General features: G+C 51.6%; 1 protein-coding gene across 1 annotated transcript in view; it reads right to left on the reverse strand.

Annotated features, from left to right (window-relative positions):
• Positions 1-442: 442 nt before the first annotated feature.
• Positions 443-26363, reverse strand: part of LOXL2 (lysyl oxidase like 2) — a gene marked incomplete at both ends in the record, with an annotated part of 57303 nt that continues 31382 nt past the window's right edge. Inside the window, 8 exons of the mRNA XM_084245056.1 lie at positions 443-522; positions 1246-1357; positions 4606-4742; positions 5878-5993; positions 12334-12577; positions 14620-14782; positions 16540-16707; positions 20989-21140. Of these exons, the coding sequence (XP_084101182.1) occupies positions 443-522; positions 1246-1357; positions 4606-4742; positions 5878-5993; positions 12334-12577; positions 14620-14782; positions 16540-16707; positions 20989-21140 (1172 nt within the window). The remainder of the gene's footprint in view (positions 523-1245; positions 1358-4605; positions 4743-5877; positions 5994-12333; positions 12578-14619; positions 14783-16539; positions 16708-20988; positions 21141-26363) is intronic.

Here is a 26363-nt window from a genome sequence, read left to right on the forward strand (position 1 = left end):
AGTTTGCTGGAGAGGCCCTACGAGGAGAAGAAATGGAACAGCTGGACAACCTTGGGTTGACGAGCTCTCCTTTGCCAACATGTAACTCAAGAGGCTGGGCCCTCCTCATCTGTGGTGGCTGGGTGGGTGGTGTCATTTTCAGGGCAGGCTGTGGTATGGCTGGGACAAGCTGATGACAGCCTTGCCCCTGGGGTCCTGGGCAAGATGGCCCTTGTGCTGTTCCCACAGCCCTGTGGATGAGCCCCAGCCCCTGCAGGCACCACATGCTAGGCAGCCACCCCCAGAAATGTCAGGAACAGGCTTCTTCTGAGCTTGGGTGAGCTGCGTAGGTGGAGAAGGGGCAGATCAGGGCTGGGCAGGGCTGGTGTGGCATCGGGCAGACTGCAATTGCTGGGGAAGGCATTTGCTCGGTGGTCTGAAGCAGGTGACCATGTCGGCTCCTTTACCATGGGGAGAGCTGGTTATTTGTGAGTCCACTGTAGTGTTCAAACTTCTTTTCTGTCTCTTCACTGAAGGAACCACCTGAGGGCGGGGGATTAGGAAGAGAGTTTGTCAAAGCAGATGCTAAGCCCGCCAAGCTAGAGGAACACCTGTCAACTTCAGGGTCCTGGGGGCCACCGCCCTCCACCAGGTGACCTGTAAAGGATCACCTCTATATGAAGCCATCAGGGCAGCAACAAGGGGCTGGTCACATCTGGGGCTGGGTGCAGGTCAAGTGCTCTTTTGATGCTGAGAGAGGGAGTGACAACATAGAATGTATGTCTCTCTGCCTTGGCCAAGGCTCAGGGCCATCACTTCGACGGCAGAAGAGAAACCCTGCCTCCCCTTTTGTTCTTCAGATTGTAAATGCAAGTAGTCTCTCTACTGGGCACCAGAACCAGCAGTGGCTCATTAACTTTTAGTTCCTGACAGGAAAATGATACACAGCCCACAAATTGCTGATGCCCACATTTTTGAGGTCACATGCATAATGAGGTGGTGGCCTCAGCTCCAGCTCTTAAATAACTTTGGGTTCTGTGCCGCCCTCTCTCCTTGGCTGAGCTGGCCGTGAAAACCCAGCCTCCATCCAGGCCTGAGGTGTCTGCTTGTGAAAATGGGAGGCCGGCTGTGCTCCCTAACCCTTCCAATCGAGGAGGCTGCTCTGTTCTTTAAGAAAGTAGGGCAGCTCCTGCCTGTCTCCTGCAGGGGTAGGCTGCGGGGAGCCTGGCAGGCTGGGGGGCAGCGCTGGGGGTGCCAGGGCCTTACCTATGTGGCAGTTGTACATCCAGATGCGGTGGCCATCGTAGCGGGTCCTGCACTTCATGATGTTGTTGGTGTAGTCAGACTCTGCAACCTCGTAGTTGGGATTAATGATAACCTGGGGAAGAATTGAGTCTGAGGAGCTTGAGAGTCTTACCTGGGGGTGGGGGGTTTAGAGGGAAACCTACCCCTAAGACCAGCCCCGCCTCCAGAGCTGGGTGTTCTCATGCCAGGGAACTTGGGGGGCGCTGTGTGCCAAGAGCCACTAAGGGCAGATCTGGCCAGAGACGAGGGCAATAAGGCAAAGGGGCAAGGCCTGTCCCATGTTCTTCATACATACACCCTCTACCAAGGAGGCCCTCCAAAAGGGGTTACCGCTCCTGCGGTAACCCTAGGAGGCTTGAGGTTGATAGAGTAGCATGAATTGGGGTCTGGGGAGCCACAGAACAGGCTGCTGATAGGAGTTAGGAGGGGCTAGGGAGCAGAGTGCATGGTAGGTGGGGACAGGACTTGGTGTGGGCAGTGTGGGGAGAGTTACCTGGGCCCTGGTGTCGCTCTCAGCCTCTTCAAGCCCTTCCTGCCTGGGATCCACGGGAAACAGCCCATGCATCCCCATGCACCCCTTCCTCTGTATTGCCCCACCTAAGAGGGTGTAGCCCAAAGGAGCAGGAATAGGAAGGGTCATCATTTTGAGAGGGTTTCTGTGACAGAAAAGGGAGATTGGGGCAGAGAAAAGGCAAGGGTGGGAGGTGTGAAGAGGTAAGAGTGACATTTGGAGCTGAGGGCAAAACTTTAGAGGTCATGTGTTCTGGGCCTCTCAGGACCCTGCTGCATTGGGGGGGGGGTGGTTTGACCTGGGGCCAAGGGCTGCCCTAGCGAGTGGTGATGGGGGCAGCTGAGTAATAGAGGAATGCTCTCCAGGTTTGGGGCCCTCAGGAGCCTGGACATGACACTTTGGCTGGCTTGGACGACCAAGATGCTGTGGGGAACAGGCCAGCATGGTCCAGCCCTGGGTACTGCCCATCACCTGCTATTCTGGGCAGCCCTTGTATGGCTCTGCTTGCCAGGCCTGCTCTGGGCTGTGTCCCAGGAGTCTCTGCTCCTTCATCTGAGGAGAGTAAATATCCCAGTCCTGAGGGCCTTGCTTTGCTTTGCCTCGTTTCCACCTGCCAGTTGCTGTCCAGTCCCCCAGCCACACCCAGCTCACAGTGGGGGTCACACACACTGTGCCGTGAAGCCTGTACCGCTGCTTGACTTGGATCAGCTCACTAATAGCCACACCCCAAGGGAGCCCCCACGGTGCAGCCCTGAGGGCAGGACTAGGGGTTGAAACACATCATCTCTACAAACCATCCTACTATCATCTCTGAATCTTGTGAGGATCTGTAGGAAGTGGCTTTAGTTTCTTAGATAAAAGATCTGCTGTGACTTCGGGAAATGGTGAGGATGAGGACAAGCAAGGCCATCAGGAAAGGAGCCCACTGAGCCCTGCCTCTGATCCCCGGGGCGCAGGCCCTCTGCCCCGAGGCCACTTCCTCAGTCCAGCTGTCTCCTCCCTGCGCAACTAGTGGTGTCCGCACTTGGTCCACATGGGAATGGAGATGGCCAGTGAGTCCCAGTCCAGGGCTTTCATGCATCTAAAGCGCTGTGTGTGTGTGTGTGTGGTGTGGGTGTGTCTCCCCCAAGGGAAACATTCTTTTCCATTAATCAGAGATAATTACATGACCTATTGAATTAATTTGCTAATTGTATAGTTTAGAGGGTCAGGAACACAGAATGTAGACTTGATGTGGCCTGGGTTTGCCGAGCTGGAAAATGAGGGTGATAGTAATGCCTCTTCGTCAGGGACTAAATGAGACAGTGCACGCACAGACATCTAGGCAGGGTCTCGCCATTGTCAGTCTTCAATGAGCCGTAGTTATTGAAGAGACGGCGTTTGTCAGAATACATGCATCAGATACATACTCACCCAGAGAAGTGACAGCCAACCTCAAAAAATAAGCCACCACACACTGTGTACCTGCCTAGAGACACATTCGTTTTTAGAATAAGAGCCCTCTGCCCTTGGGTCTCTTTGAGCCTGCGGTTCTGGGCATGTGGCTGGAAGAGTTTGTGGCTGTCTGATTTCAGTCTCTGAAGCTGCACAGGGAAACTTTCAAAGCCACTGAGGGCAGCTCTCTGCAGGTGTTGGTTCCTCCCAGAGCTGTATGTAGGGTGGGGACCATGGCCCCGGTTTGGCTAAATGCCCCCTTGGGAAAGCAGTCAGGGTGGAATGACACATTTCTGGTCACCCTCTTTGCCACCCAGCTGAGCAAGCTTAAAAGCAAGATGGGTGGGGATGTGGGGAAAATGAGAAAGCAAAAAGTCTCTGCAGCAGGAATGCACCTGTGTACCAGAAGGAGCCTAAGATTAGGGTCCCCCTGGTCTCCCCCACCAGTCAGTGCCCAGATTGGCGCACACAGCTGTTTGCAGGAAGGTGGGAGGCCGAGGCCCCCTGGTTCCTGCGCAGGGCTGGTCTTGTGCTTGGGCAAAGTAGAGACCCTGAGAAGTCCCCGGAGACACAGGTGCTTCTCTCTGGACCCTGACTTTCTACCATTATGGTATGAGTTATTTTGCCTTGAGGACTGTCCACTCTGCATATCCTTTTATGAGGCAAACTTCTGGGAGAGGCAAGTTACAAACACTTGCCCGTGAATGGCTTTTTTTTTTTTTTTTAAAGATTTATTTATTTTTATACAAAAACCGAGATACAGGCCAGATGTGCGGGAGGGTGAGAAAATTCACCGGAGACAGAGCGGGGAACAGAACAGGCAGATTGACTGAAATACACTGCTGAGGGGAGCAGCGGGTGAGACAGGAGAGGTCTGCCGCGCCATGTGGGATTCTCGCCGGCCGGTCAGGATCGAACCGGCGCCGCAAAGGCTGCGAACAGCTTCACTGTGTGGCACTCAACTGCCTGCGCCACCAGGGAGGCCCGTGAATGGCTTTTTATGAGGCTGCTTTCAGCTTGACAGCATAGACCAAGGCAGGGGGAGGGTGCTGGGACTCTAAAAGCAAAAGTTGCCTTAGAGTCTATGGAATAAATTTCTGGCCTGAGCACCAGATCTGACCCGCAGATGCATTCTGATTTATAAGCACCAGTTATTAACTGAATGGAGTGTGAATGTCTCGGGAAGGGGCCCACAGGCCTCACCCACTCAGGTTACTGTGACAGAGCAGAGGGCTTCTGGGTATGGGGCCCCTGCACTTGAGACAGCCTGGCCTCGCATCTGTTTTGCCTTTGGGCACCAACAGGAAGGAGGCACCAACAGGAAGGAGGCCCCTCCTTCCATCGGCAGGTCCTGGAATCCCCTCCCACCTGCTCACCTGGAACACGTAGTCTCCAGGTGGCACATCAGTGATGTCCACCCACTGGCAGTCGATGTCATGGCGATACACATCCCAGCAGCCCATGGTGATGCCTTGCTCACCGAAGTTGGCACACTCATAACTCTTCTGGATGTCTGCAGGCAGGCACAGAGGGAAGCACAGTCACCAAGCACCTGGACCCCCTGCACAGTCCTTTGCTCTGACCCTGTGCCATTCCTCCCACAGGGTGCAGGCACCCTGCTGGGCTGCCTACAATCCCACCCCAGTATCACACTTCTTCCCTGAGGGCCCCCAAGCTCTGTGTCATCTGGGCTCAGCACCCCATCCCCACTGCACGGGTTTCTGATCTGCTCTCAGTGAAATCCCTCGTGGGATTCCCCACCCGACCCCTTTCCTCCCTTCAGACCTGGGCAAGGCCCTGCTCCTCCACGAAGCCTTCCCTGATCACTTTGGTCCATGCTGACCTTCCGCAGAAGTCATTAGCCTGGGTGAGAAGTACATATTTTTTCTGCAGAAGCTCTGGTGTTTGCTGTTTAGCTTAATTTGGGGGTCATCTTGCACCCCTCTGGAGAATCAGCCCTTCCTGTACACTTGGGTGAGATGTCCCTGCCCCTTACTGGCTCACTCCTTGCCTGGCAAGTGGGTGCTCAAAACCCATTTGCTGTGTGTCTTGGCGGCATGTCAGGGCCAGCCACATCACTGACTAATTGACCACACATTTACTGAGAGGTTGCCATGTCTGCGCTCTCCTCTAAGCACTGGGTCTACCAAGAAGAACCCACGTGTCTCCCCTTAAAGGGCCCAGTGATAGCTGGAGGGCAGGTGTGCCCAGGTGATTATAGTGCAGGCGCCTACCTGCTATGGGCAGAGCTCTGCCTCTGCCTCGGGGGGTCCAGAGGGCCTGGGAACCCCAGAGGGGGGTCACTGGACCTGGGACTTGAAGGGAAGAGCCTGTGGGGGCAGGGTACTTGCCGCCCTCTTGGCAGCCAAGTGGGAAGGGACTGTGTGTCAGGCCCAAGGGTTTAGGCCTCCCCAGGGAGACTGTGCAGACCCACCAGTCAGCATGACTCTGGGGGATCCGGGTGCCTCTATAGACATGTTGCCCACACACCAGCCCCAAGCTGTAGCTGTGGAAGGCCCCGGTAGAGAAAGGTCATGTGAAAGTCATCCGGGCCAGGACCAGCGTCAGGCTTGTGCGCTGGGCCAGCGGGCAAAGGTATGGGAGCACTGGAGTCAGTTTGAATCCACCTGCCCCCCACACAAAGGTACCTCCTTCACATTCCGTGTCCTCCAAGCAGAAGCTGGCTTTGTGGCCCTCTGCCACCTTGGTGCCATTGAGGCTCAGCAGGTCATAGTGGGTGAACACTTCCATGCTATGGTAGTGCCTGGGGGCGGAGAAAGCACATGAAGTCAGTTTCTGGAGCAATGGCCTCCTGCAAACAACTTCCTGGCTGGCACTTTGCCTCTGGGCCACCTTCGGCAGTGTGGTGCAAAGGGGTGGCTGTCGGGGACAAGGCAAGATGAAGGCAGGAGTGGCAACTGTGTACTGTGAGTGTGGGTTGGAGGCCAGCCACTCACCTCCAGAGGCCTCAGCCTCTCACCAGCTCAGGGAATAGTCATGATGTCCAGTGTGGCGTCACAGGAGTTAGTGGGATGAAGTAATAACACAGGACCTGGCGTGCAATAAGCTCAACCAAGGAAGATATTTTCAATAAGTGCTTTTAATAACCCTCCTGAGTGCTAGGGGCTCTCATGGCCCCTTCCTGTTTGGTACACTTTCTGCAGATTAATAACATCAGTTTTTGAAATTTAAAAGTTGGAATATGGTAGGGAAGGAAAGAGAAGAGAAAGAAGCAGGTGTCTGGAGCGAGGGAGCAGCAGGGAGTGCAGGCAGAATGGGGGGCCTGGGTCCTTGCAGATTAGGAGGGGAAAAGATAGCTCTGGAGGTGCTCTGGAAGGAGGGGTGAGTCATTCCTTGGAGAGGGTTCAAGGGAGAGGGGCAGGCTGTCCCTGTGGGCTCAGGGAGAGGAGGAGGGGGCAGCTTGTACAACCTGGCTGCCCCGGCCAGGCTGGCTGTTTACACGATCGATGTCCATCTCTGTACTAGCGGGGAATTGAGAACAGATGCAGGTTCTGGAAAGGAATGTGTTTGGTTCGGAATAATCAAAGGGAGACGTGGCTGGTGTGTGTCACAAGTGCCTGCAATTGCCTTGATGACGATGTTTGGGAAACTGAGAAATCTGGAGACCAAGGTGCCATGGCAGGGGCTAGAGAGTAGCAGCTTTTATGTACGAGTAACCTGAATGGCATCCTCAGAAAGAGGGAATGAGCCACCACTCTCTGGGGGACCACAAGGGTGGAAGAGAAGAAATGCCCCCTACGGGCTACTGAGAGGAGCACTTACAACTCTTCCCTTTTTATTATTTTTTCAATTTTATATTTTTTTACATCATTTTTCATTTTTGCACAATGTATGCATTTTTGGCTTGGTTATAGTCCCCATACAATTCCCACCCCTACCTTGTTTTGATCCTACTCCCTCCTCCCCACCCTGTAGTGTGTCTCTGGTTTGTAGCTGCTTGTTGATTTTGATTGTTACTTTATTATAATTAGTCTTTTTCCTGGTTCCTTATTTAGGTTTTCTAGATTCCTGCTATGAGTGAGACCATCTGGTATTTTTCTTTTTCTTTCTGGCTTATTTCGCTGAGCATGATCCCTTCCAGCTCCATCCATGTTGCTGCAAATTGCATAAGTTTATCTTTTTTTGATTGCTGAATAATATTCCATGGTGTATATGTACCACATCTTCTTGATCCAGTCATCTATTTTTGGGCATTTGGGCTGTTTCCAAAGCTTAGCTATTGTAAATAGTGCTGCTATAAACATAGGGGTGCAGGTGCCTGTAGGGTAAAGAAAATGTCAGGCTTTTCTGCCCTTCCGCCATCAGGATAGATGATGGATCCTTGTCCTGAATGCATGCCTGATGGCGGGCACCTGGAATAGGGTGTGGGCATAGGTAGATAGGATTCAGCTGAGCTAAGACTGTGCTTTTAAGGGCGGCGTCACGGGGACGCCAGCAGCAGCAGCAGTAGAAGCAGTAGAAGTAGAAGCCGAAAGAGAAGCCGAGAAGCAGCAGAACGAACGCACGAGAGCCCAGATAGAGTGCAGACTTGCTGGGGGATGGGAGGCCTGCCAGCCTCCCAGCCCCCCAGCCAGCACCCCTGCCTGCCATATGCCTGGTGAACCCCAATAAAAAACCTGCAAAACTACTGAGGACTCTGACTCCTCCTTTACCCGGTCTGCATGGGATCAGAAAACCTGCACTGTGCCCATTCCTGCCCCTTACAATGCCCTTTTGAATTAATGTTTCTGTATCCTTTGGGTAAATACCTAGGAGTGGAATTGCTGGATCATAAGCAATCCATCTTTAGCAGGTTGAGGAACCTCTACATAGCTTTCCATAGTGACAATGCTTCCCTTCTGAGGACTCCTAGCAGTCAGAGGGTGCTGCTGTCACCACCTCAGGCAGCCGCACTCCCGGTATTTCCAGGTCCCTGCCTCCCACCCCTCCTGCGGTGGCCTCCGGCTCTACTGGGTGAATGAGTTAAAAATCAGGCCTTTCACGCCCTCCCACCACTAGCCTCTACTGTGGGCACCTGTGGTCTCGCACGCCTCCTAAGTGGCGAGGATGCCTGGGGTCGATGGACGTGGGTGTGGGCACGCGTGCCTATGATTATGGACACCTGGACCCAGAGAACACAGGACATGCGCAAGGGCAAGTGCGGGCACCTGTGCTGAGGGGCAGGCGATAAAAGGGCAGCATCACTCTGAGCCGGGAAGACGACGGAAAAATGCAGGGAGAGAGCTGGTCCGTCCCGATTCAGCATTAAAGGCCTGTAAAAATCTACCAAAGACTCCAAAATTATCCTTTCATCTGCAAGAACAATGAACCTACCCGGCCTGGGGTGGCTGCAGAACAGGTCCCACTCCTGGAACATGAGCAGAGTGAAGAAGGGAATTGAAAGGATAGGTTTTCTAAGGGGAAATTAGAGGCTCTTTTTCCTTTCCTCCTGTGTTTGCTTATTCTAAAAATAATGTCAGAAGTTCCTAAGTTGGGCTTCCCCCGGGTCACTCATGTTTCTGGGGAAAAGGCCGGGCCAGGGCCACTGAGAGCACTCACAAGGACGCATTCTGTGGCAGCTCAAGTGATGACTTTGAAAGAGTCTATTTTGGCCTCTTGAAGGGGCAAGATGAGACATGAGGTCTGACTCACTGCCTAAAACATGTCTGCGTCTTCAGAGAGGGGCTTATGTTACCATGTTTACTGGCTGGAAAGACTGAAGAGAAATAGGTTTATGTTCTGCTGTCTAAACAATATTCAGACACAACCCACAGACGGCCTGTTGTGAGGCTGACCTTCTCCCGCTCCTCCTGCTTCCTGTAGACTTGATCTAAGCCTTCCCGAGCTCTTAGTTTTTCCCCTGCACACACGGGAGGGAAAGAGCTGGTCTGGAGCCTCCAAGCTCTAGCTCGCTTGGGTCCTTCCCGGAGCCTCCTTGCTTTACTTCTTGGGCATTAGTGGGATCACCGCAGGGGCCACTCCCTCCCAGCAGGCTGGCTGTAGAGCCCAGGGCATCTCCTCAGCACCCACACATGCTCCCCCAGAAATATAGAACATGGGCAGTGGGGGGGGGGCATCTTGGGAGGAGGGTTTACTTCCTCGCTCCAGGCTTTGGAAGCCTAAGTGGGTGGGGAGCGGGAGGAAGGGAGAGGCTTTGGAAGGCTTGACCCCTGGGGTAGGGAGAGGGAGACTCTGACTTCGAAAGACATCCCTAAACGCTGAGAGAATGACCTGAGCTGGATGGAGGTCACTGTAACCTGGAGAGAAGGAAGGTGCCAGAGCGCAGGGTTCCGAGACAGCACCTTCGAGTAGGGCATGACCGCAAAGATGCACGGGAGGTTTGCTGTGTCCTTTGTTATCTTCAAGGGCCCAACTGAAATCCTCAATCTGAGAACGTGTGCACAGTGTAGAGATGCCCGCACATCTTCCCCACTCCGGCCACATGATCCTGGTGCCTCCACACTGGACAGTCCTGGCCGCTCTCCTCTGAGGTGGGCACAGTGCTCTGTTCCCATTTCAGAGACTACTTGGGGGTGTTTTTCAGTGTCTGGAGGGGCTGCCCTACCCTGCCTTTCCCATGTTCCAGGCAGCAAAATTGGCTGTAATGAGGGCCAAAAATTGGCTTGTGGAGGCCCCATAACACCTGGGGTGTGGGGGCTTTCACCAAACACGGGGACTGCTCCGCACACAGGGAGACGTGCAGTGAGCAGCCTCCCCTCTGTAGCAGTGCCGACCTGACATGGACACTGCACCTGTGCTGGGTCCCCACCTTCCTGCTCCCAGCACCTATGCCGTGGCTCCCCCAAGCCCGGGACTCAGCTGGGGCAGAGCGCCAGGAGGGGCAGGGCAGCTCTGTGCCCACGCGCAAAAGGGCCCAGCTCCGTAAGACCCCCGCCAACACTCTGACCCAGTGTGTGTGAGAGCGCGGGACACTGATGCTGGGGGCATTTTCCTCTGTGTCTGGTTGGCGAGAGGGGACCCCTAAAGGAGGCCATCTTTGCGTCTCACCTTAGGGCTTTTGAAAAACAGCTTGTTCCTCATTGGAGCATCAAATAATTGGGAATGATAGTTTTTCCCTTTCATGCTAATTTGTTCCGTGTTTCTCAACTTTGGCTCTGCAGATAGACTTCAGATTGTCTATAAAATTGGAAGATTGTCTACTGAAATTGGAAGTTAAATCTAGAAATTTTTTTTTTTAATGGAGGAAGAATCAGGTTTCACCAGATTCCCAAAGGAACTCTACAGAGGTTTGGCGCTAGGGGCCCTGTTGAAAGGCCTCGCGCAGAGCCTGGAGAAGTATCCAGGAGCTCTGGAGGGGGGCCGGGGGCCCCTTTTATGTTCCCTGGGTCCTAATGACCATAGGCACTTAGTTATGGACCAGGAGGGGGAGGCCTGAAGCATTACATGCTCAGCCAGCGTGTCCTTACCCACCCCTCCCTCACCAGAGACTGGGATGTCTGCACCCAAAGAAATAAGAGGCCACAGAAGAGCAGGGTGGGGTGTGGGGGGCGCTCCAGATCAGAGGAAATCATTCCAAGAAGTCACCATGTGTTCTCTTAAAGAAGCGGCCATCCCGTGGAGAGCAAGCACATATGATATCTGGGTGGACCACCATTCGGAGGGCGGAGATGTAATTACCTTCTACTTATAGCCCAGGAGGCCGCGTCAGCCTGGCAGGCCAGGCTCTGCCCACTGTCCCCTCAGGAAGTCAGGCCAGGATGCTAACGATTCTGTCTTACTCTTTCCTCCCACCCCAAAAAAGACCCAAAGACTCCTTGACTGATTAGGACTTTCAGAACATAAAGGGAAGTCAATGCCCCGAAATTCTCTCACAGTCCTTTTGAAACGGGTTGAACACTCTATCCCGAAACTGATTTGACTGTGACCAGGTCATAAACCATGACATGCAAAAGCAGCCAAAGGCAGGTTTCTGATGGATCCAGAGGAAGTAATGCAAAGAGCAAACACTTCGCAGTCGACAGGGTCGAGGTCTGTGCCCTGTCCAGCTTTGTGTATCTTGGGGAAGTCACACTCCCTTTCCCATGAACGTGAAGGTCCCCGTGCCTGGCACTTAGAGGAGCAGCTAAGTGTTTGCTCTTGTCTCCCTAGCAGTGCCTACCACATTTAGAGCTGGAAGGACACCTGGAGACCAGCCAGACACAATCACCAGGTGATCTTGTTAAATGCGGACTCCAGGCCTATGGTGTGGGATTCAGCCTTTTCAAGGCCTCACCTTGAAAAGCAGGGACATAGTGCAAAAACTTTGCTAGACAGATGCGCCAAAGTCCAGGACCCCTCAGGGGCTGCTGCCCTGCCTTTTGGATAGTGTGCTCACTTCTCTCCCTCCTGGCTAGCTCAGGGCCGAGCAAAAGATGTGAACAAGCAGGAGCAGTGGGTTCTGGGTTAGAGTAAGAATCAAGGTAAAGAGGAAACAAGGAAAGAAAAGGAAAGACAGAGCTGTAAGGGTGTCTTCTGCTGCTCTGGGGAGGGCAGGTGCTCGCATTTTGTTTCTGTTCTGGCCCAGGATTTGGAGCCCTGGATCAGCCTGTCTGGGGGTGCTCGAAGGCTCCTGGTGAGGTAGCCCTGCTGATCTGACATCACACAACTGGTTAGAGGTACAGATGGGTTGAGGGACCAGGCCTCATGATTTCTGGACCTACAGCTTTTGTTGCCACACCGTCTTCCTGAGGAAATTTAAAATATACACTGGTAATTAAAATATTTCTAAATGACCTTAAAGTCCAATAATTGCAGAACCTTAAGTGTCCTATAGGATATGAACTTGCTGTGGACATACTTGAAAACCACTGACTGAAGGAAGAGACCGGGCACTCCAAATAACATCTGTTTGAGTTTGATACTAGTGATAACGGAGGCAAGAAAGCATGCACTCAGGGAATGGGTGGTGAGCGGGAGCTGGCCATGCAGAGTGGCTTCAGTGAGCATGGAGGGCAATGTGGCAGCCCCAATTCCCTCCAATGCAGGACCACCCTGCCCGCTGGACTAGGTGGCCTCTCAGCTCTCTGGGCGACCCTGTGGTTCTGAATCTCAGCCCTGCAAGAGGTGGCTGGGGCACCTTGGTGGTGATGAAGGGGAGGGCTTACCTGTGGCAGTCATGCCAAATCCACGCATGGCGACCATTCTTGGGCCGGAAGTCTGACTGGCCGTTGTTGTGGATCTGGGAAGAGAAGCGGAGGAGCCGACGGTAGCCTGTGGTGGGGTTGGTTTGGGCGGCCGAGGCTGAGAGGCAGTTCTCCTCCATGGCACACTGGAGCATGAACATGGGTCGGTCCTCCAGGTAGGTGCTCTGCTGGACAATCTCTGCATTGAGGACCAGGTCGGGGGCGGCTGGGGAAGAGAGACATGATGTTGCGGTAAGACAAGAAATTCCCCCATTACACACCATTCCTAAGTATTTGCTCTTGATTCCTTAGCTGGGACAACCACCCCACCCCACCACCACCTCTGCCTAGCTCCGCCTTCTGGAACAAGTTTCAAGGGTCAAGCCTGCCTGGAGGAACACACCCCACCTTTTCTCCCTTCCCTGAGAGTCCTCCTGACACCTCTGTAGTATCAGTGCTAATGGGCAACTGGAATCTGGGTGAGGGCTCTGTGCAGGCTCCTACTCTTAAATGACTGCAGATTTTACATAATAAAAAGCAAACAATAACGTGAACTTTCCCTCACGGAGGGAACAATCTCAATAACTTAGCCTGATTCCTCAGGGAATGACAAAAATATATTTTCCAATGTATGTTATACTGTATATAGATTTTTGTTTTAAGTATGAAGTCTGCTAATTCTGCTTCCCTTAAATACATCTTGGCATATTTCCTTGATAGTAAATATTCATTACAACATTCATTTCATTGATATGTAATATTTGAAAAAAAACCCTATCTCATATTTTTAGATTCATTGGTTGCTTAGAACTTTTCACAGTTAAGAATAAAGCTGTGATCAACATTCAGCAGTAAATACGTGTATGTAACTATTTCTTTAGGATATATTTCTATAAGTGAAATTGCTGGGAGAAGGGGTTGCCTATTTTTAAGGCTCTGATACATATTGCCAAATTACCTTCTTAACAGGTTCTTCCAATTTCCACCCACATGGTTGCTCTACATGCAAATTTTCCTCAGATGCATCTTTTGAAACCAGCTTGATTTATTCAATTAGTACACAGCACATAGCAGGTGTTAAAAAAATGATGCTGCAATCTATGTTTACTAAATTCACAAAAATCTATGTTTACTCGAATTCACAAAAATGTTGCATATGACCCTGTCATCCTTCTTTGTGGCTTGTAGATTGTGAAGTGAGTTTGGTCTGTGAGTGTGGCTTCCCTTCCTTCCCCAGAGCCTGGAGCCTACCTGAATTCTCTAGTCCCCTCCCCAGGGTCCCCAGGCTGCGGGGAGCACAGTGGGTTCTTAATGACAATACACAAGAGCAGGTGGCGACAGTTTCTCGTGGGAGCAAGTCCACCTAAGGGGTTTGGTGTGGAATCCAAGTGCAGGGTAAGGTGCACATGATGGATGTGGACTGGGAGTGGACACTGTGTGGCTCCCACTTCTGAGAAGTATTTCCTCTCCCAGTGCACACCAGGACACAGCATTGCTGGTGCTGAGCATTCTGGACACCTGTTTCTAGAAGGTGTTGTGTGAGTCTCATTGGTTGTCTGTACCCAATAGACAGTCCCTCAGCTTACCTCTGAGCTGAGCAAAAGGGTCTGGAGGGGGCTTTCCTCTTTCTGAAGGGAGGTCAGTCTGCCCCTAGCTCTGGGGTCTTAGGGGAATGTGGTCAACACTTATTGGGTGGCCTAGGAGCTGTGCTCTTGGCATATTACGTGGACTGGGGCTTTGGCATCCCTGACATTCAACACCCTCCAGAAGCTCACGGAGGCCTGCATTCACCACCCATCAGCTGAGTATTACAGCGAATACTGTTGTGGGCTTTCTGGAAGCGCTATGACGCAGACTTTCTATTCTAGCAGAAGAGACAGAGAGAAACTCTATGAATTACTTCATTACAGTTGTGACAAGAACATAAAGGAGAAATAAGGGGCACACGCCGGTAATTATATATAACAGGGGGATCCACTTTGAGAGGTTATCGGGAAGAAACTCCTGGGAGGCAGTTACATTTTAACCGTTCCCTGAAGGATAAGCAGAGATTGGATGCAAAAATCTCAGGGGTGAGGGCAGTGTTATGTGGTTGGGGTGGGGTAAGTTCCTCTTGCCCCTAACTCTTCTCACCTAACAAGAATTGATCTCTGCTTTCCTGTTTTGCTCAGCTCATGGCAGAAGCCTGGAACCTTGAAGGGTGTAACCAGTGAGGTGCAGTCGCCCTGAGCCCAGGGAGAGGGTAGGAGACAAGCCCCAGAGACTCACTTTCTGAACAGGCGACTCCAGCGCCATACTGCACCCCACCCAGGGGGCAGGCCACGTCCTCATCCCGGCGGCAGTGTGCCAGGGACAGCTCTGTGCCCGAGCACTTCACTCCGCTCATCACCACTTTGTTGGCATAGATATTTCCTTGCCAGTACCAGGTCTCCTGGAAAAATCAACAAAATGAAATGACTGGTACATCACCTTGAATTTTCGCTTTCTCATATTTTATCAACTTTAAGCCTTACAAAAAAACCAAGGTTTTATGATCCCATTTTTTTTTTTTAAGCTGGAGATAGTTGAGGCACAGAGTTGCTTATCCAGGTCATACAGCATGTTGGTGGCAGAGCAAGTGAGAATCCAGGTCTTCTGACCCTTGTACTTGTATTCTTCTGCCTCCCCTTGGGAAGGACAGCTAAGGCTGTGGTTAAAGGGTGCATGTCAGGAACTGCCAGCTGGCACCCACAACTCCTGTTGCCTGCTTCCTCGCCACAACCCAGGGCAGACATTATTAATCAATCTTTCCTCTAAGCCTGAATGTGAGCCCAGAATCCTTCTCAACACCGTGCTCCATGAAGACACTAGCCATTGGCAGGAGAGAAATAATCTCTTCACAATCATCAACAGTTAGTTTGATATTCACACATCCTCCTGGTTCTGTCCTACCTCTCATCCACTAGAGAGAAAACTGGGGCCCGCAGAAGGGACAGGGTGTGGAAGCAATGGCAGATTTGGAACTGACGTCAGGTGCAGAGCCATTTCAGGTCCCAGCTGAGACTGAGGTATTTTAGGAAAAAGCTTCGGGGGAACAAAACAGCTGACAAGCATTCTGCTAGGAAGCACTGCTTTCCCACTCCCCTGGGAGAATCAGCATGAGCAGGGTTAGATGCTCCCTGGCCCTGGGAAGCTGAGCTCACAGGGGGCACAGGCAGCAGCATCAGGCCTGCCCTTCTGGAGGCTCAAACTCAGGTCTCAGTACCACCCCTCAGAGCCACGGCACCTCCCCTCAGAGCCACCTGGCCAGGCAGCTGCAGGGGTGGTCAGGCTTAGCAAGGTGTTCCCCACATCTCCCTAAGAACCCCCTCTCCCAAGTGGGCACTGCGTCCAGGAGTGGGAGTCAGGATTAGCAAAGTAAGATGAGGGACTCCGGCCCTTCCCTATTCTGTGAGAAGCGTAGGAAGGTGTTTAATAAGGATGCTGAGGAATGGGACTATTTGTTCCTTGTCACAGGGAGGAATCTGGAGGTTTGAGGGTGGCTGTAGGTCACAGCTGGTGGGGTACAGTTGGGAACAGACCCCAAGTCTCCTGTCTTCTGCCCCTCCACCCCCAGCATTTTAACAATGTTCCACTCTGGGGGTACACTGTTCCCTCAAAGTATAAAGTCCAAATGGCAATGAGGGTTTTTTTTTTTTTTTTTTTTCCCGCTGATGTTCAGACCCAGCTGCCTTTGGCTGCGTCACAAGACAAGACTTGGGGGTTCACTGGCCTATCAACAGGAGCGTGCATGAGCATGGCTGCCCACTAGGAGACATGTCCCACCCAGAAAGGCCTCCAAGGGAGAAAGCACAGGCATCTGGGGTGCCAGGCCTTGGACTGGGCAGTCTCCACTGCTCTGGAGGACTGGGTTGCTTCCCTCTGAAAAAGGCACATCAGAACACCCCAGGATTCATCTCTAGCCCAGAGTGAGTCCCAATGCACAGAGCTGAGGGGACCCTCATTCTGCAGCAGGGAAACGCAGGTAGATAAAGGGGATCACGACCTGCTTAAGGCCCAGCTGTGAGGGGCAGAAGTGAGGCCAGGAGGAAGTTTCTGCCTCCAGGTCTGGGCACTTTGCCCTCTACCTCCTGGGTGGCTGGGGAAGGTCCGAGAAGATGGGGACTGAATAAAGATGGATGGAGAGTGGGATCTGAAGCCACTTCTCACCTGGAATGCATTGCTGGCGAACCCCAGGCCCAGCTGCCGACAGACCACCATGGCCTCCACAATGCCCCAGTTCTCACCACACACTGTCCCCCATACGAGGGATCCATTCCTCTCTGCCAGCACCTCCACCCTGCCCTCGTAGGGGTTCCGGCCTCCGTTCAGGCGCAGCTGTGAACGGAAAGGAAGGCATAGTCACAAGGAGGGTCAGAGGGGAGCTCCGCCACGACTGTCATCAGCCCCGCTTCCCTCAAGCCCACCAGTCCTGCTCAGGACACAGTCAGACTCCACAGCGTGGCTGAGAGCTGACTGTGTGTTCACATGGTCTCACATACTAGTTCTCCATCCACAGGCACTCTAGGGCCTGGCCATTATGACCCCACTGAGCCCTGAGCAGAATCTGCCTCTGTGCCCCTGCTCCCCAGGGGCTCTTGAGCCTATCACTGCGGGGAGCTCTTAGAATCAGACACTTGAGAGGATGTAGTCAAGGGACTCTAACATGTGAGAACTCCCCAAGATTCCTTCCTGGGCCCTTTTCTTCAGCCACACTCTCTGCTCAGTTGGTTCCAGCTCCTGATCTCCCCAGCCCCGCCCCCTGCAGTCCCATGCCGTCCTCTCCATCCAGAACTTTCCTCTGATGATGACTGTATATGTGAGAGTTTCACTTGGCACTTTGGAAGCCCCATAACTGAACTGTCGTGTCTCTCTTGAAATCCATGCCCCATCACTTACTTACTTCATTTCATTAAAGGTACAAACATCTACCCCAGGGGCCAGCAAACTTTATGAAAGGTTAGGTGGTAAATATTTTAAGCTTTGTGGGCTGTATGGTCTCAGTTGTGAAAGCTACCACGGACAATGCATAAATGGTCGGGCATAGCTGTGCTCCAGTGAAACTGTACTGCCAGCCAGCAGAACGGGGGCTGGCTTGCAAGCTACAATCTGCTGCGACCGAATCTATCCTGTTACACAAGCCAGAAATCAAGCCACACATGGCACCTCCCTCTCTTCCCCACATCCTGTCAAATTGCCCCATGGATTCATCTCCCAGGTCTCTCCAGTTCTTTGGCTCCACTCCAGCCCACTCCTCCAGGGTTCTCCTAGGCACTGTCACCTTTGGTACAGCCAGGCCTCCTCACCTCTTGCTGCCTCCCTGGGGTTCACGGACCCATCTTTGAGAACACCCGATCATGTGCTCCTGCTTAGAGCCACTGCTCTGTCCTCCTAAACCTTATCATGTCTTTCTCAGCCATCATCTCTGACCTCCAAGCACACGGGCCTTTTCCCCATTTCTGTGGTTACCTAACTTTCTTGACCATGTCACACAGTAAGTCACACTAGACATGGGAGCTTGCTGTGCTAGGCTGTTGCTGCTCATCTTTCTCATTCCAAAGACACTCCCCCCTCACTGGGACCAGTATCCACTTACACATTCTAGAGCTTCCTATTCATTTTCTTCTTCGCAGCCATGACAATTAGAATTAAGCTAATTTACAATCTATTTAATGTCTGTCTTGATAAGCAGACCAGCCTGCATTCTAAAGCGAATGAATGTATCAGGAGCTGTGGATGATGAATGTGGCTGCACATTGACTCTGAGGCAAGGAAAACATGTGGTTGCCAATGGTGAGCTAGGGCCTCCCCAAGTCTTCAGGCTTCCACCAAGGTTCTTCTAGGAGTTGGCTTGGAGTGGCTTCTGTGGCAGATGTAGGCTCCTTTGCTCTGAAGGCTGCTTAAAGGTACATGGGGGGCTTTTCTCATTTCTAGAGAAGACTGGAGGGCACAGGCATGAAGTTCTAACACAGCCTAGGACTCTGTTTTCCATTCCCAGGGCCCAGTCTGGGGCACCAGCATTCTGGGAATTACGTAGTCCTCTGACATCAGCTCCAATGGAACCTTTTGGAGGCCTTGGAGCCAGGAGCCTCTGGCCTGCACCCGCTGTACCTCATCGCTGGGTGAGGATGCCAAGGAAGGGCAATCCTTCTCAAAGTTTCTTAAAACAACTCAGACATTTGCCTTTTCCTATTCCCTTGGTTCTCAATGGCAGCAGTACAGGGTTTGAAAGAAGGGAGTGAAAAGTGCAGGCAGCTGAATTTTTCTGAGCACGAATAGGGAAAACAAAATACTTCCAGCCAGTGGAGTATGGCAAGGCTGCTTGGTGTTTTGATAAGGCTGTGGTCAGCCAGTCCCACACCTAATTTTGGAGTTGGGGGGTAGGAGTTGTGGTAACTCAATCCAGATGTTAATGTGAACGGAAGAATGGCGCTTTCCAGCTCACATTCCACACAGGGGCTTGGTTCAGCCAAGGGCAGCCCCACAGTTCAGAGGTGAACTGGAGGTCATCAAGAGGCCAGCGTCCTTGGGCGGGTTTGTTCTGAGAAACCCACCTGCCGTTCCCACAGCCTTTTGGCTTTGGGTCCTCTCTCCCAGCAGCGACAGAAATCAGGCTTTTCTGTGGCTGGATGGACTAAACCATCCAGTTCCAAGTCTGTGACCTTTATTAGCCACTCAACAGAAAAGACAATTTCCTAACAAAGCATGTGTGAGTGGGAAGCTGGGAATCATCTCTCTCACCTCATTTTCAGAGGAAGAAAATGACCTCTCAAAGAGACTAACTGAAGAATTAGTGAATGAGTGATTGTTATGAACTGTGCCTCCATCCCCAAATTCACATGCTGAAATCCTACCCTATAACTTGACTGGATTGGAGATGGGGCATTTTAAGATGTAATTAAGGTTGAATGAGGTCATATGGGCAGGGCCCTAACCCACAAGGACTAATGTCCCTGGGAGAAGAGAATAGACACCAGGCATGGGGGTGCACAGAACAAAGGTCATGGGAGGGTACAAAGAGGGCCGCCATCTTTGAGCCAAGGAGAAAGGCCTTAGGATCTTGGACCTCCAGCCTCTAGAATTATAAGAAAAAACATTTTTATTACTTATGCCACCCAACTGTGCTGTTTTGCTACAGCAGCCCCACTAAGTTAAGACAGGGCTAAAACTTGGGTGTCTGGGTGGTTCTGCCCAGTGATGTTGCTGGCACCCTATGGTCTACTATGGCAAGACCACTGGAACAGCCAGGGACATTTCTTTCACAGATGACGGTCCTATTTCCTGCACAGGGGATGGAAAGAGCAAACCCAGAGGGAACACTCTCCCTTGTGCTAATTACCCCCTGGAGCTTGAAGAGTCCTGGGAGGGTAAGGGGCATCTGTGCTGGGAGTGTGGGGACACCCATGGCACGGGTGGCAACACAGCCTGGCTCAGCTCTACCAACCACAAGATGGTTCTGGAAACTTTACTTTCTTTGGTTTAGGTCTTTCATTTGGTTTGAAAACCCCACTCCACCCTACTCTAATCTGAAGTGTGTATGTGCTACTTGATACGGGACCTCTGACACGTAAGCTTTGCTGCTCTAGGAGGCTGGAAGGCTGCCAGCAATCCCAGATGGCAGGACTTCCCCACAGCTGTGGGCAGTATCTTCGCTCTTGCTCACCACAGCAAGTGCACAGCCTCGCTGAGGGCTGTTGTGCCCTCAGCCCCATTGGGCAGTGAATTGCATGAGATGTGTTATGGCTGATCCGTTCAGCATGACAAGAAAAGAGGGACCCATTCGGCAGGACTTTGGCATCAAATGTGCTCAAAAATCACTGTCAGAGCAGAGACCCAGCTTGGGAACCACCCGGCACCCCCATGTGTCCACATTCACTCATTTTAATAAACATCTCAGAGGCTCTTTGAACCTGCCAGCCGTGTGCTGGACGCTGCAGAGCACCTCACCATGCCAGCTGAGTGGAAAGATGGATGGGATCTGCTGGGGGCTGCTGTAGGACTGAACTGACCTCAGCAAGAGTAATTCTTCTCGTTGGCAAGTTAGGGGACACAGGTAGGTTTTGAGAGAACCCGAGTCAGGAAGGGAGGGGGGCTGTCCCTCTGACTATAATGCTGTTAAGTTTCCTTTTCTTTCCCTTTACCAAATCACTGTCTTCCGCCCCAAACACTGACTATACTGAGCTTACATGTGCGTGACCTGCAGAACTGCTGTGGATGTGACTCCTCTGGGTCCTTAGCAAGGGCCCTTGCCCATGTGTCACAGGCACTGGAACCTTATGTCCTCGCAGAGAGGACAGTCGAGATGACACCCCAGTTTAGTCTCAGGGCAGGAGTGCACCCAGTGGATGACCAACACCTGCTGCTAAAGGTGGTGGTGATTCCAAGTATGTCTTCTCATTTGGCACATTGACGGAGTTAGTAACAGTGAAGCAGCAGGGTCTGCAAGTTTTCAGAGCTCCCTACGCAGGGTCCGAGCACTTTGGGGGCTCCCTAGGCAGGGCTGAAGTGCTTTGGGGGCTCCCCATTGCCACCTGTTGGAAACTGCAGCATGAAGCTACCTAGATTATAGTCTCTGGAGCAGCATAACACATAAGACAGTCTCACGTCTGGTGTCCTCACCCTTTTCTGGAAGCCCATGATAGGGATGTTACACCTCACACCAGCATCTTCCTCGTGGTTACAGCCCTGAGACTCGGCATTGAACTTGCAGTCTATAAGGGACTTCTCATTTCCAGTGCACTCAATTTCGTTGAGGTGGATGGGTCCTATCCCTGGTGAAGGAAATGAACACATGTTATGAAAATGTTTGAAGAACACTGTCCAGAATTAGCAAGGTCCAGGTAACAAGAACACGCCTGTCCCATCTTCCACACTCGCCTAGCTGCCTCCCTCGGCACCTCAACAGTCTAGCCCTCTTCTCCCTGGAGACAGCTGGGACTCACTTCTTCCATAAGAGCAAACACAATTTGCCACTAACTTTTGTATGACCTTGGCCAACTCACTCAGCCTCTCTGAATATTTGTTTTCTCGTGTAATGAAGGAATTGGACTGGCAGACACCTAAGTTCCCTTCCCAGAGTTAACATTCCCTGAATCTAAGTCACTGTACAGTCAGGATCCCCACAGGAAACAGATGACATAGCTAAACTGAATGATTTGACTTAGAAAAGAGAGATTTTTAAAAATAAAGGTATGGGCAGAGTGCCTGGAATCACAGTCACAAAGCACAGAATTTAGGAGCTGACAGCTCCGGGGCACAGATCCACCCCTGGGCTTGTGGGGGCGGGGAGGGTGCCACCTGGTAAGAGCTGTTACACCTGATGATGGGAAACAAGAGCCCCAGGGATCCTGTAGGGAGAATAAATACCTGGCCTTTTCCCTCTTTCCACCTCCTCTCAGCCACACTCTGTTGGCCACACCCAAGGGTCCCTCCTGGGCACTGGACAGTGGGCAAGGGTGGAGGGTGGCAGTGCAAAGGCAGATGGAGGACATCCAGGCATGATCTGAGGGAAGCGTGCAGGGAAGCTTCTCTCACAGGTGCCAGAGAAACAAGGGGGAGTGCCTGGCTGTTGGGGAGAGAGAATTTCCAGCCTGGCCAGCATTCAGTTCAGCTCACAAAACTCACTCTCCTCTGTCTAGCTCAAGAGGACCAGTCTCAGGCCACTTGGATTCCATTTTGGACTTTGCCCTCCCCTGACCCTCACCATACTCCTCTCCTTCAGATTCTGTCCCTTGGCAGGCAAACATGCTCAAATCTCCCATGGATGGCTCCCCACACTCACGTTCCCTCTTGCCTGTCACTTGCTCTTCAGGATGAACTTCCTGGAAGAGTGGGTTGTGTTTGCTCTCTCTACTCTGTGGCAAGTGGTAGGGTCTTCCAGGGGCTTCTCTGCCATCCCTCCCTGTCTTAGGAAATGGCAGGTCCATCTGTCATCCAGTCGCTCTTGCCAGAACCCAGAGGTCATCTTTGGAACCTCCTTTACTGCTGACAAGCAATCGGTCACCACATCCTGTTCTGCTCACTCTCTCCATCGGAGTGTTTGTTTTTCAATTCCTGCACCCTGTGACACTAGTGCAGCCCTGCTATCTCTCAGTGGGGTGAAAGCAACAACCCCTCATCTCCCAACTGCTCGCTTCTTCCAAAATACTCTCATGTGGCCGCGCAAGGGATTTTTAATGCACACTGAACCTTATCATTCCCTGTATCAAAATCCTACAATGACTTCTCATTGTACTTAAGGGCAAAATCCAGAGTCTCCAAACAGACTGCCAGGTCCTGTGTGATCTTTCCTCCTACTCAGATCACCTCTGGTTCTCCTTCAGGCCCCAGCTCGGAAGCCACGACCGTGAAGAACCCCCCCGGGGCTCCGTCTAAGTGGCCCCTTGTGCAGCCTCTGTGGGCACCTGTGTCATGTTGCACCCAGGCGGCTATTTGTTCAGTGTCCATCTGGCCAGGCTGGAGGCCCCACAAGGGCAGGTACCATGTCTGTTCTCCTTTTGTGTTCCCCACTGGTGCCTGGTAAATAAATAGCAAGTGCTGCAAATAGCATCTGAATGGACGTTTTGATGTCAGGGTGCTGGTCGTATGGCAGCCTCTGTGCTCAGTGTTGGGGGCGTCCAAATGAATGACAGGTCCTGCTGAGAAGAGCTCACAGTTTGTGGGGGAAGCAGAAGCTTCCACAAAAACTTATAATATCATGTGGAAAATGATAAAGATGGAGGTGGTTGTGATCTGGGGGGCTCTGTTGGAGAGTTTGGAGACGTCTCTAAGTTCACAGAGGCCAAAGCCACTTCCAACAGCAACCCGTTTAGGAGGTACGAGCCAAGTTTCCACTTGCTTGGACGCTTCGTCATGTATGAATTTCCAATTCCTTGGGATTTTATAAAATTCATAAAAACACATCAGTGACTAAGGCTGGCAGTGACGCTGGACTCAGAGTGGAAAGACTATGACAAAACAAATCCTAAGCAGGGGCACTTCAGGGATTAAGATGGGCACAGAAATGGGCATCAACCTCGGATCTGAGCGTCCAGGTAGATGACTGTGAGAATGACAATGATGATGATGGAGATGGTGGTGGTGGTTGGAATGATGGTGTTGGTGGTGGTAATATCTAATATTTGTCGAGTACTTACTAGGTGTTAGATTTTGTCCTAAACACATTGTACGAACTCACTGAATCATCACAACAACCCAATAAAATGAGTAAGCTGAGGATCAAAAATTATGTAACTGGCTCAATGGAGAATTCAGGATTCAAACCAGGCAATCTGAGCCCACAACATGGCTTTGCTGTTTCTGAATCTCATTCAGGAGAACTGGAGGAAATGCTACTCTGTGAAGGAGCCGAGTGTTCTTGGATAGAGCTGGGTGGCAAGTGGTGTAGTGTTCTCCTCTAGGGCTGCTCCCTCTGCCTCCTGCCTCTGGAATACCTGCTCCTTTCTGGCCCCTAAACAGAAGCCTGGCTTCAAGGAGCACCTCCACCTCCTTCAGGTTCACCTTGTCTAACCAGCTGCACCATTTACTTCTCACACCTCTCACAGACGAGGCATAGAGCTAGGCTATCAGCCTAAAATTGGATTCAGCCTGAGTCTCCCTGGGAAGGGATGGGAACTTTCTGAGTTCTATTTTCCCTATGGACAAAAGGCAATGATATCTACCTGCAGGAGAAATTATAAAGACTGAATGGGACAAGTATGTCAGGTTACCAGGGGCTCAGTAAATGGTAGGTATTAGTGTCAGCATTGCTTCTTACATATCACCACTGTTTGCTAATGTAACTTATCTTTGATTGGGGTTATTTCTTATATTCCTCATTTGACCCGAGCTCCCAGATGATGAATAAAAATTTGTGGAAAAGTCAACTCTCCACTCCAGAATTCTACCCAAACAGTATTTGATGAGTGTCTATGGATTTCTAGACTATGGGGTAGCAGGAGAAGAGAGGTGAATGTAAGAGCCTGCCATGCTTTAGACTCCAACTGATAACTGGTTAGTCTCCTGCTGGCCTAACTTATGTAAACTTATGTGACTCAGGCTTCTGGGGATGAGGGCCCTGAAGGTGGAGCAGGCACACTCAGGGTGCAGCAGGAGCAGGCACAGATGGGTGAGCCAGAGCGTCTCAGCCTCTCCCCTGTACCACCCAGCTCTGTGTGAGTCATGTAGGCTGGGAGACGTGTCAAAGGACACTGGTCTGAGTGTCCAGTGGCAGCACACCCTGGAGTGTCTCTGGGCTCCTGGCTCATTTTTGTAACCCCAGTTTTTTCTTATTCCTGAGTTCTGGGCCATTTCCTCAATTGCTTATGATGCCTTGCCCACCTGCACTATGGCCTGACTCTTCTACTTTATACAAACCTGAGCCTGGATGACCACAGGTCTGGGACAGGTGCAGGGTCCTAGGGAAAAGCCATGCCCAGCCTTGAAGCGATATTCTGAACTCTGGATCCACAGTTTACAGTGTTCTCAAAGCACTGAGTAGATAGGTAGAGCAGAAACAATGGCGTGTTGTAAAGGTTAGTATTGTTTCCAGAAGCTTTAGTTTTATGTGCATGGTGCGCTCTATCAGGCATATTTCTTATCAGGACTACAGGCTTTAAGGCCACTGGACTGGGCTGTCCCTGTCTAATGGGGCAGCTTTTGGTCACAGTGAGTGCTTGGAATGTGCCAGGCCAGATTGAGATGTCCTCTAGTGTAGAACGCATCTTGGATTGCAAATATTTAGTCCAGAAAATGTAAACTATCTCGATTTATGCTGATTACATGTTGCAATCATAATGTTCTGGGTATATTGGGTTAATGAAACTATATCATTAAAATTAATATACCTGTTTTCATGTATTTTAAATGATATGTGTGGCTCACATGGTATTTCTATGGGATGGCACAGGTCTAGTGTTGAAACTTCTTCAACAACTTTTCATGTGGCAAGTCCTACTTATGCAACTGGAATGCATTCCTTCAGTCTTCATAAAATGAATATCCTTGGGAACGATGAGCTGAGAACAGACTCAGCACTAAGGACAGAGATAAAAGACACAGGCCTCTCTTCATGCAACATGTAGTCTTGGGGGAGCGGGTGTGCAAATAGCTGGGTCAAGATGTGTACAGGGTGTCCCAGATCACGAGCAGTGCCTGACTCTGGCCCGACACCCATCCCAGTGAGAACAGCAGATCTCAGTGGGTCACAGGAGGCTGAAGCCAGAAGGAGAACCAGAGATCAGGAATCCAGCTACCTTGTTGATAGTGAAGAATCTGAGGCCCAGAAGGTTGGTCAAGGTCACAGAGCAAGTAGGTGGCAGGGTCAGGCGTAGGTCCCAGGAAGCTTGGCTCTATGTTCTGCCCGTCAGCCCCTCACAATAGGTGTGGTCACTTAATCCACCAGCTAGAGCCAAGACTAAGGGAAGACCCCCCTGCTCTGAGACCTGACATTGCATGTGGCCTCCCTCCTTAGTCCACGGGAGCTGACCCTGCCCAGCACAGTGGAGATAACAAATCATCCAATGGCGCTTCAAGTGCAGCACTGAAAATGCCAAATGTCTCTTTCTCCTGGGGTTCTGCAGGCTAGTGTAAGTCTTTGGTTGCTCTGGGCAGCAAAATAAGTAGGTCAAATAGCACACGCCCGAGACCAACGGAATATCTATGTCATCCAGTGCTTATTTACTCCTCAGAATGAGTGGCCTTTGTCTTGTTGGCCTTTGGAGAACGCAAACCAACACCTCAGCCATACAGTAAAATGGGGCTGGGGAGTATTAGATCCAAGGGGCCCTTTAAGAGTTCGCCATTTCCAGGGGCCTTGTCATGTAGCATAACTGAAGCCTCTGGGTGGCACGATGCAAGATGAAAGCCCACCCTAGACCCCCAGGCTTCAGTGCAGACCCAGGAAATCCTGGCGACTGGAGAGCAGAGGCATGTTCTGAATGTGAACAGGGCAGGCATATGGGGAGAAGCAAATCTGAGAGACAGAAGACGTGGGTACAGTCTTTCTCTGCCACTAA

The sequence above is a fragment of the Talpa europaea genome (assembly GCF_964194135.1).
Source record: "Talpa europaea genome assembly, chromosome: 10".
NCBI classification, from domain to species: Eukaryota; Metazoa; Chordata; class Mammalia; order Eulipotyphla; family Talpidae; genus Talpa; species Talpa europaea.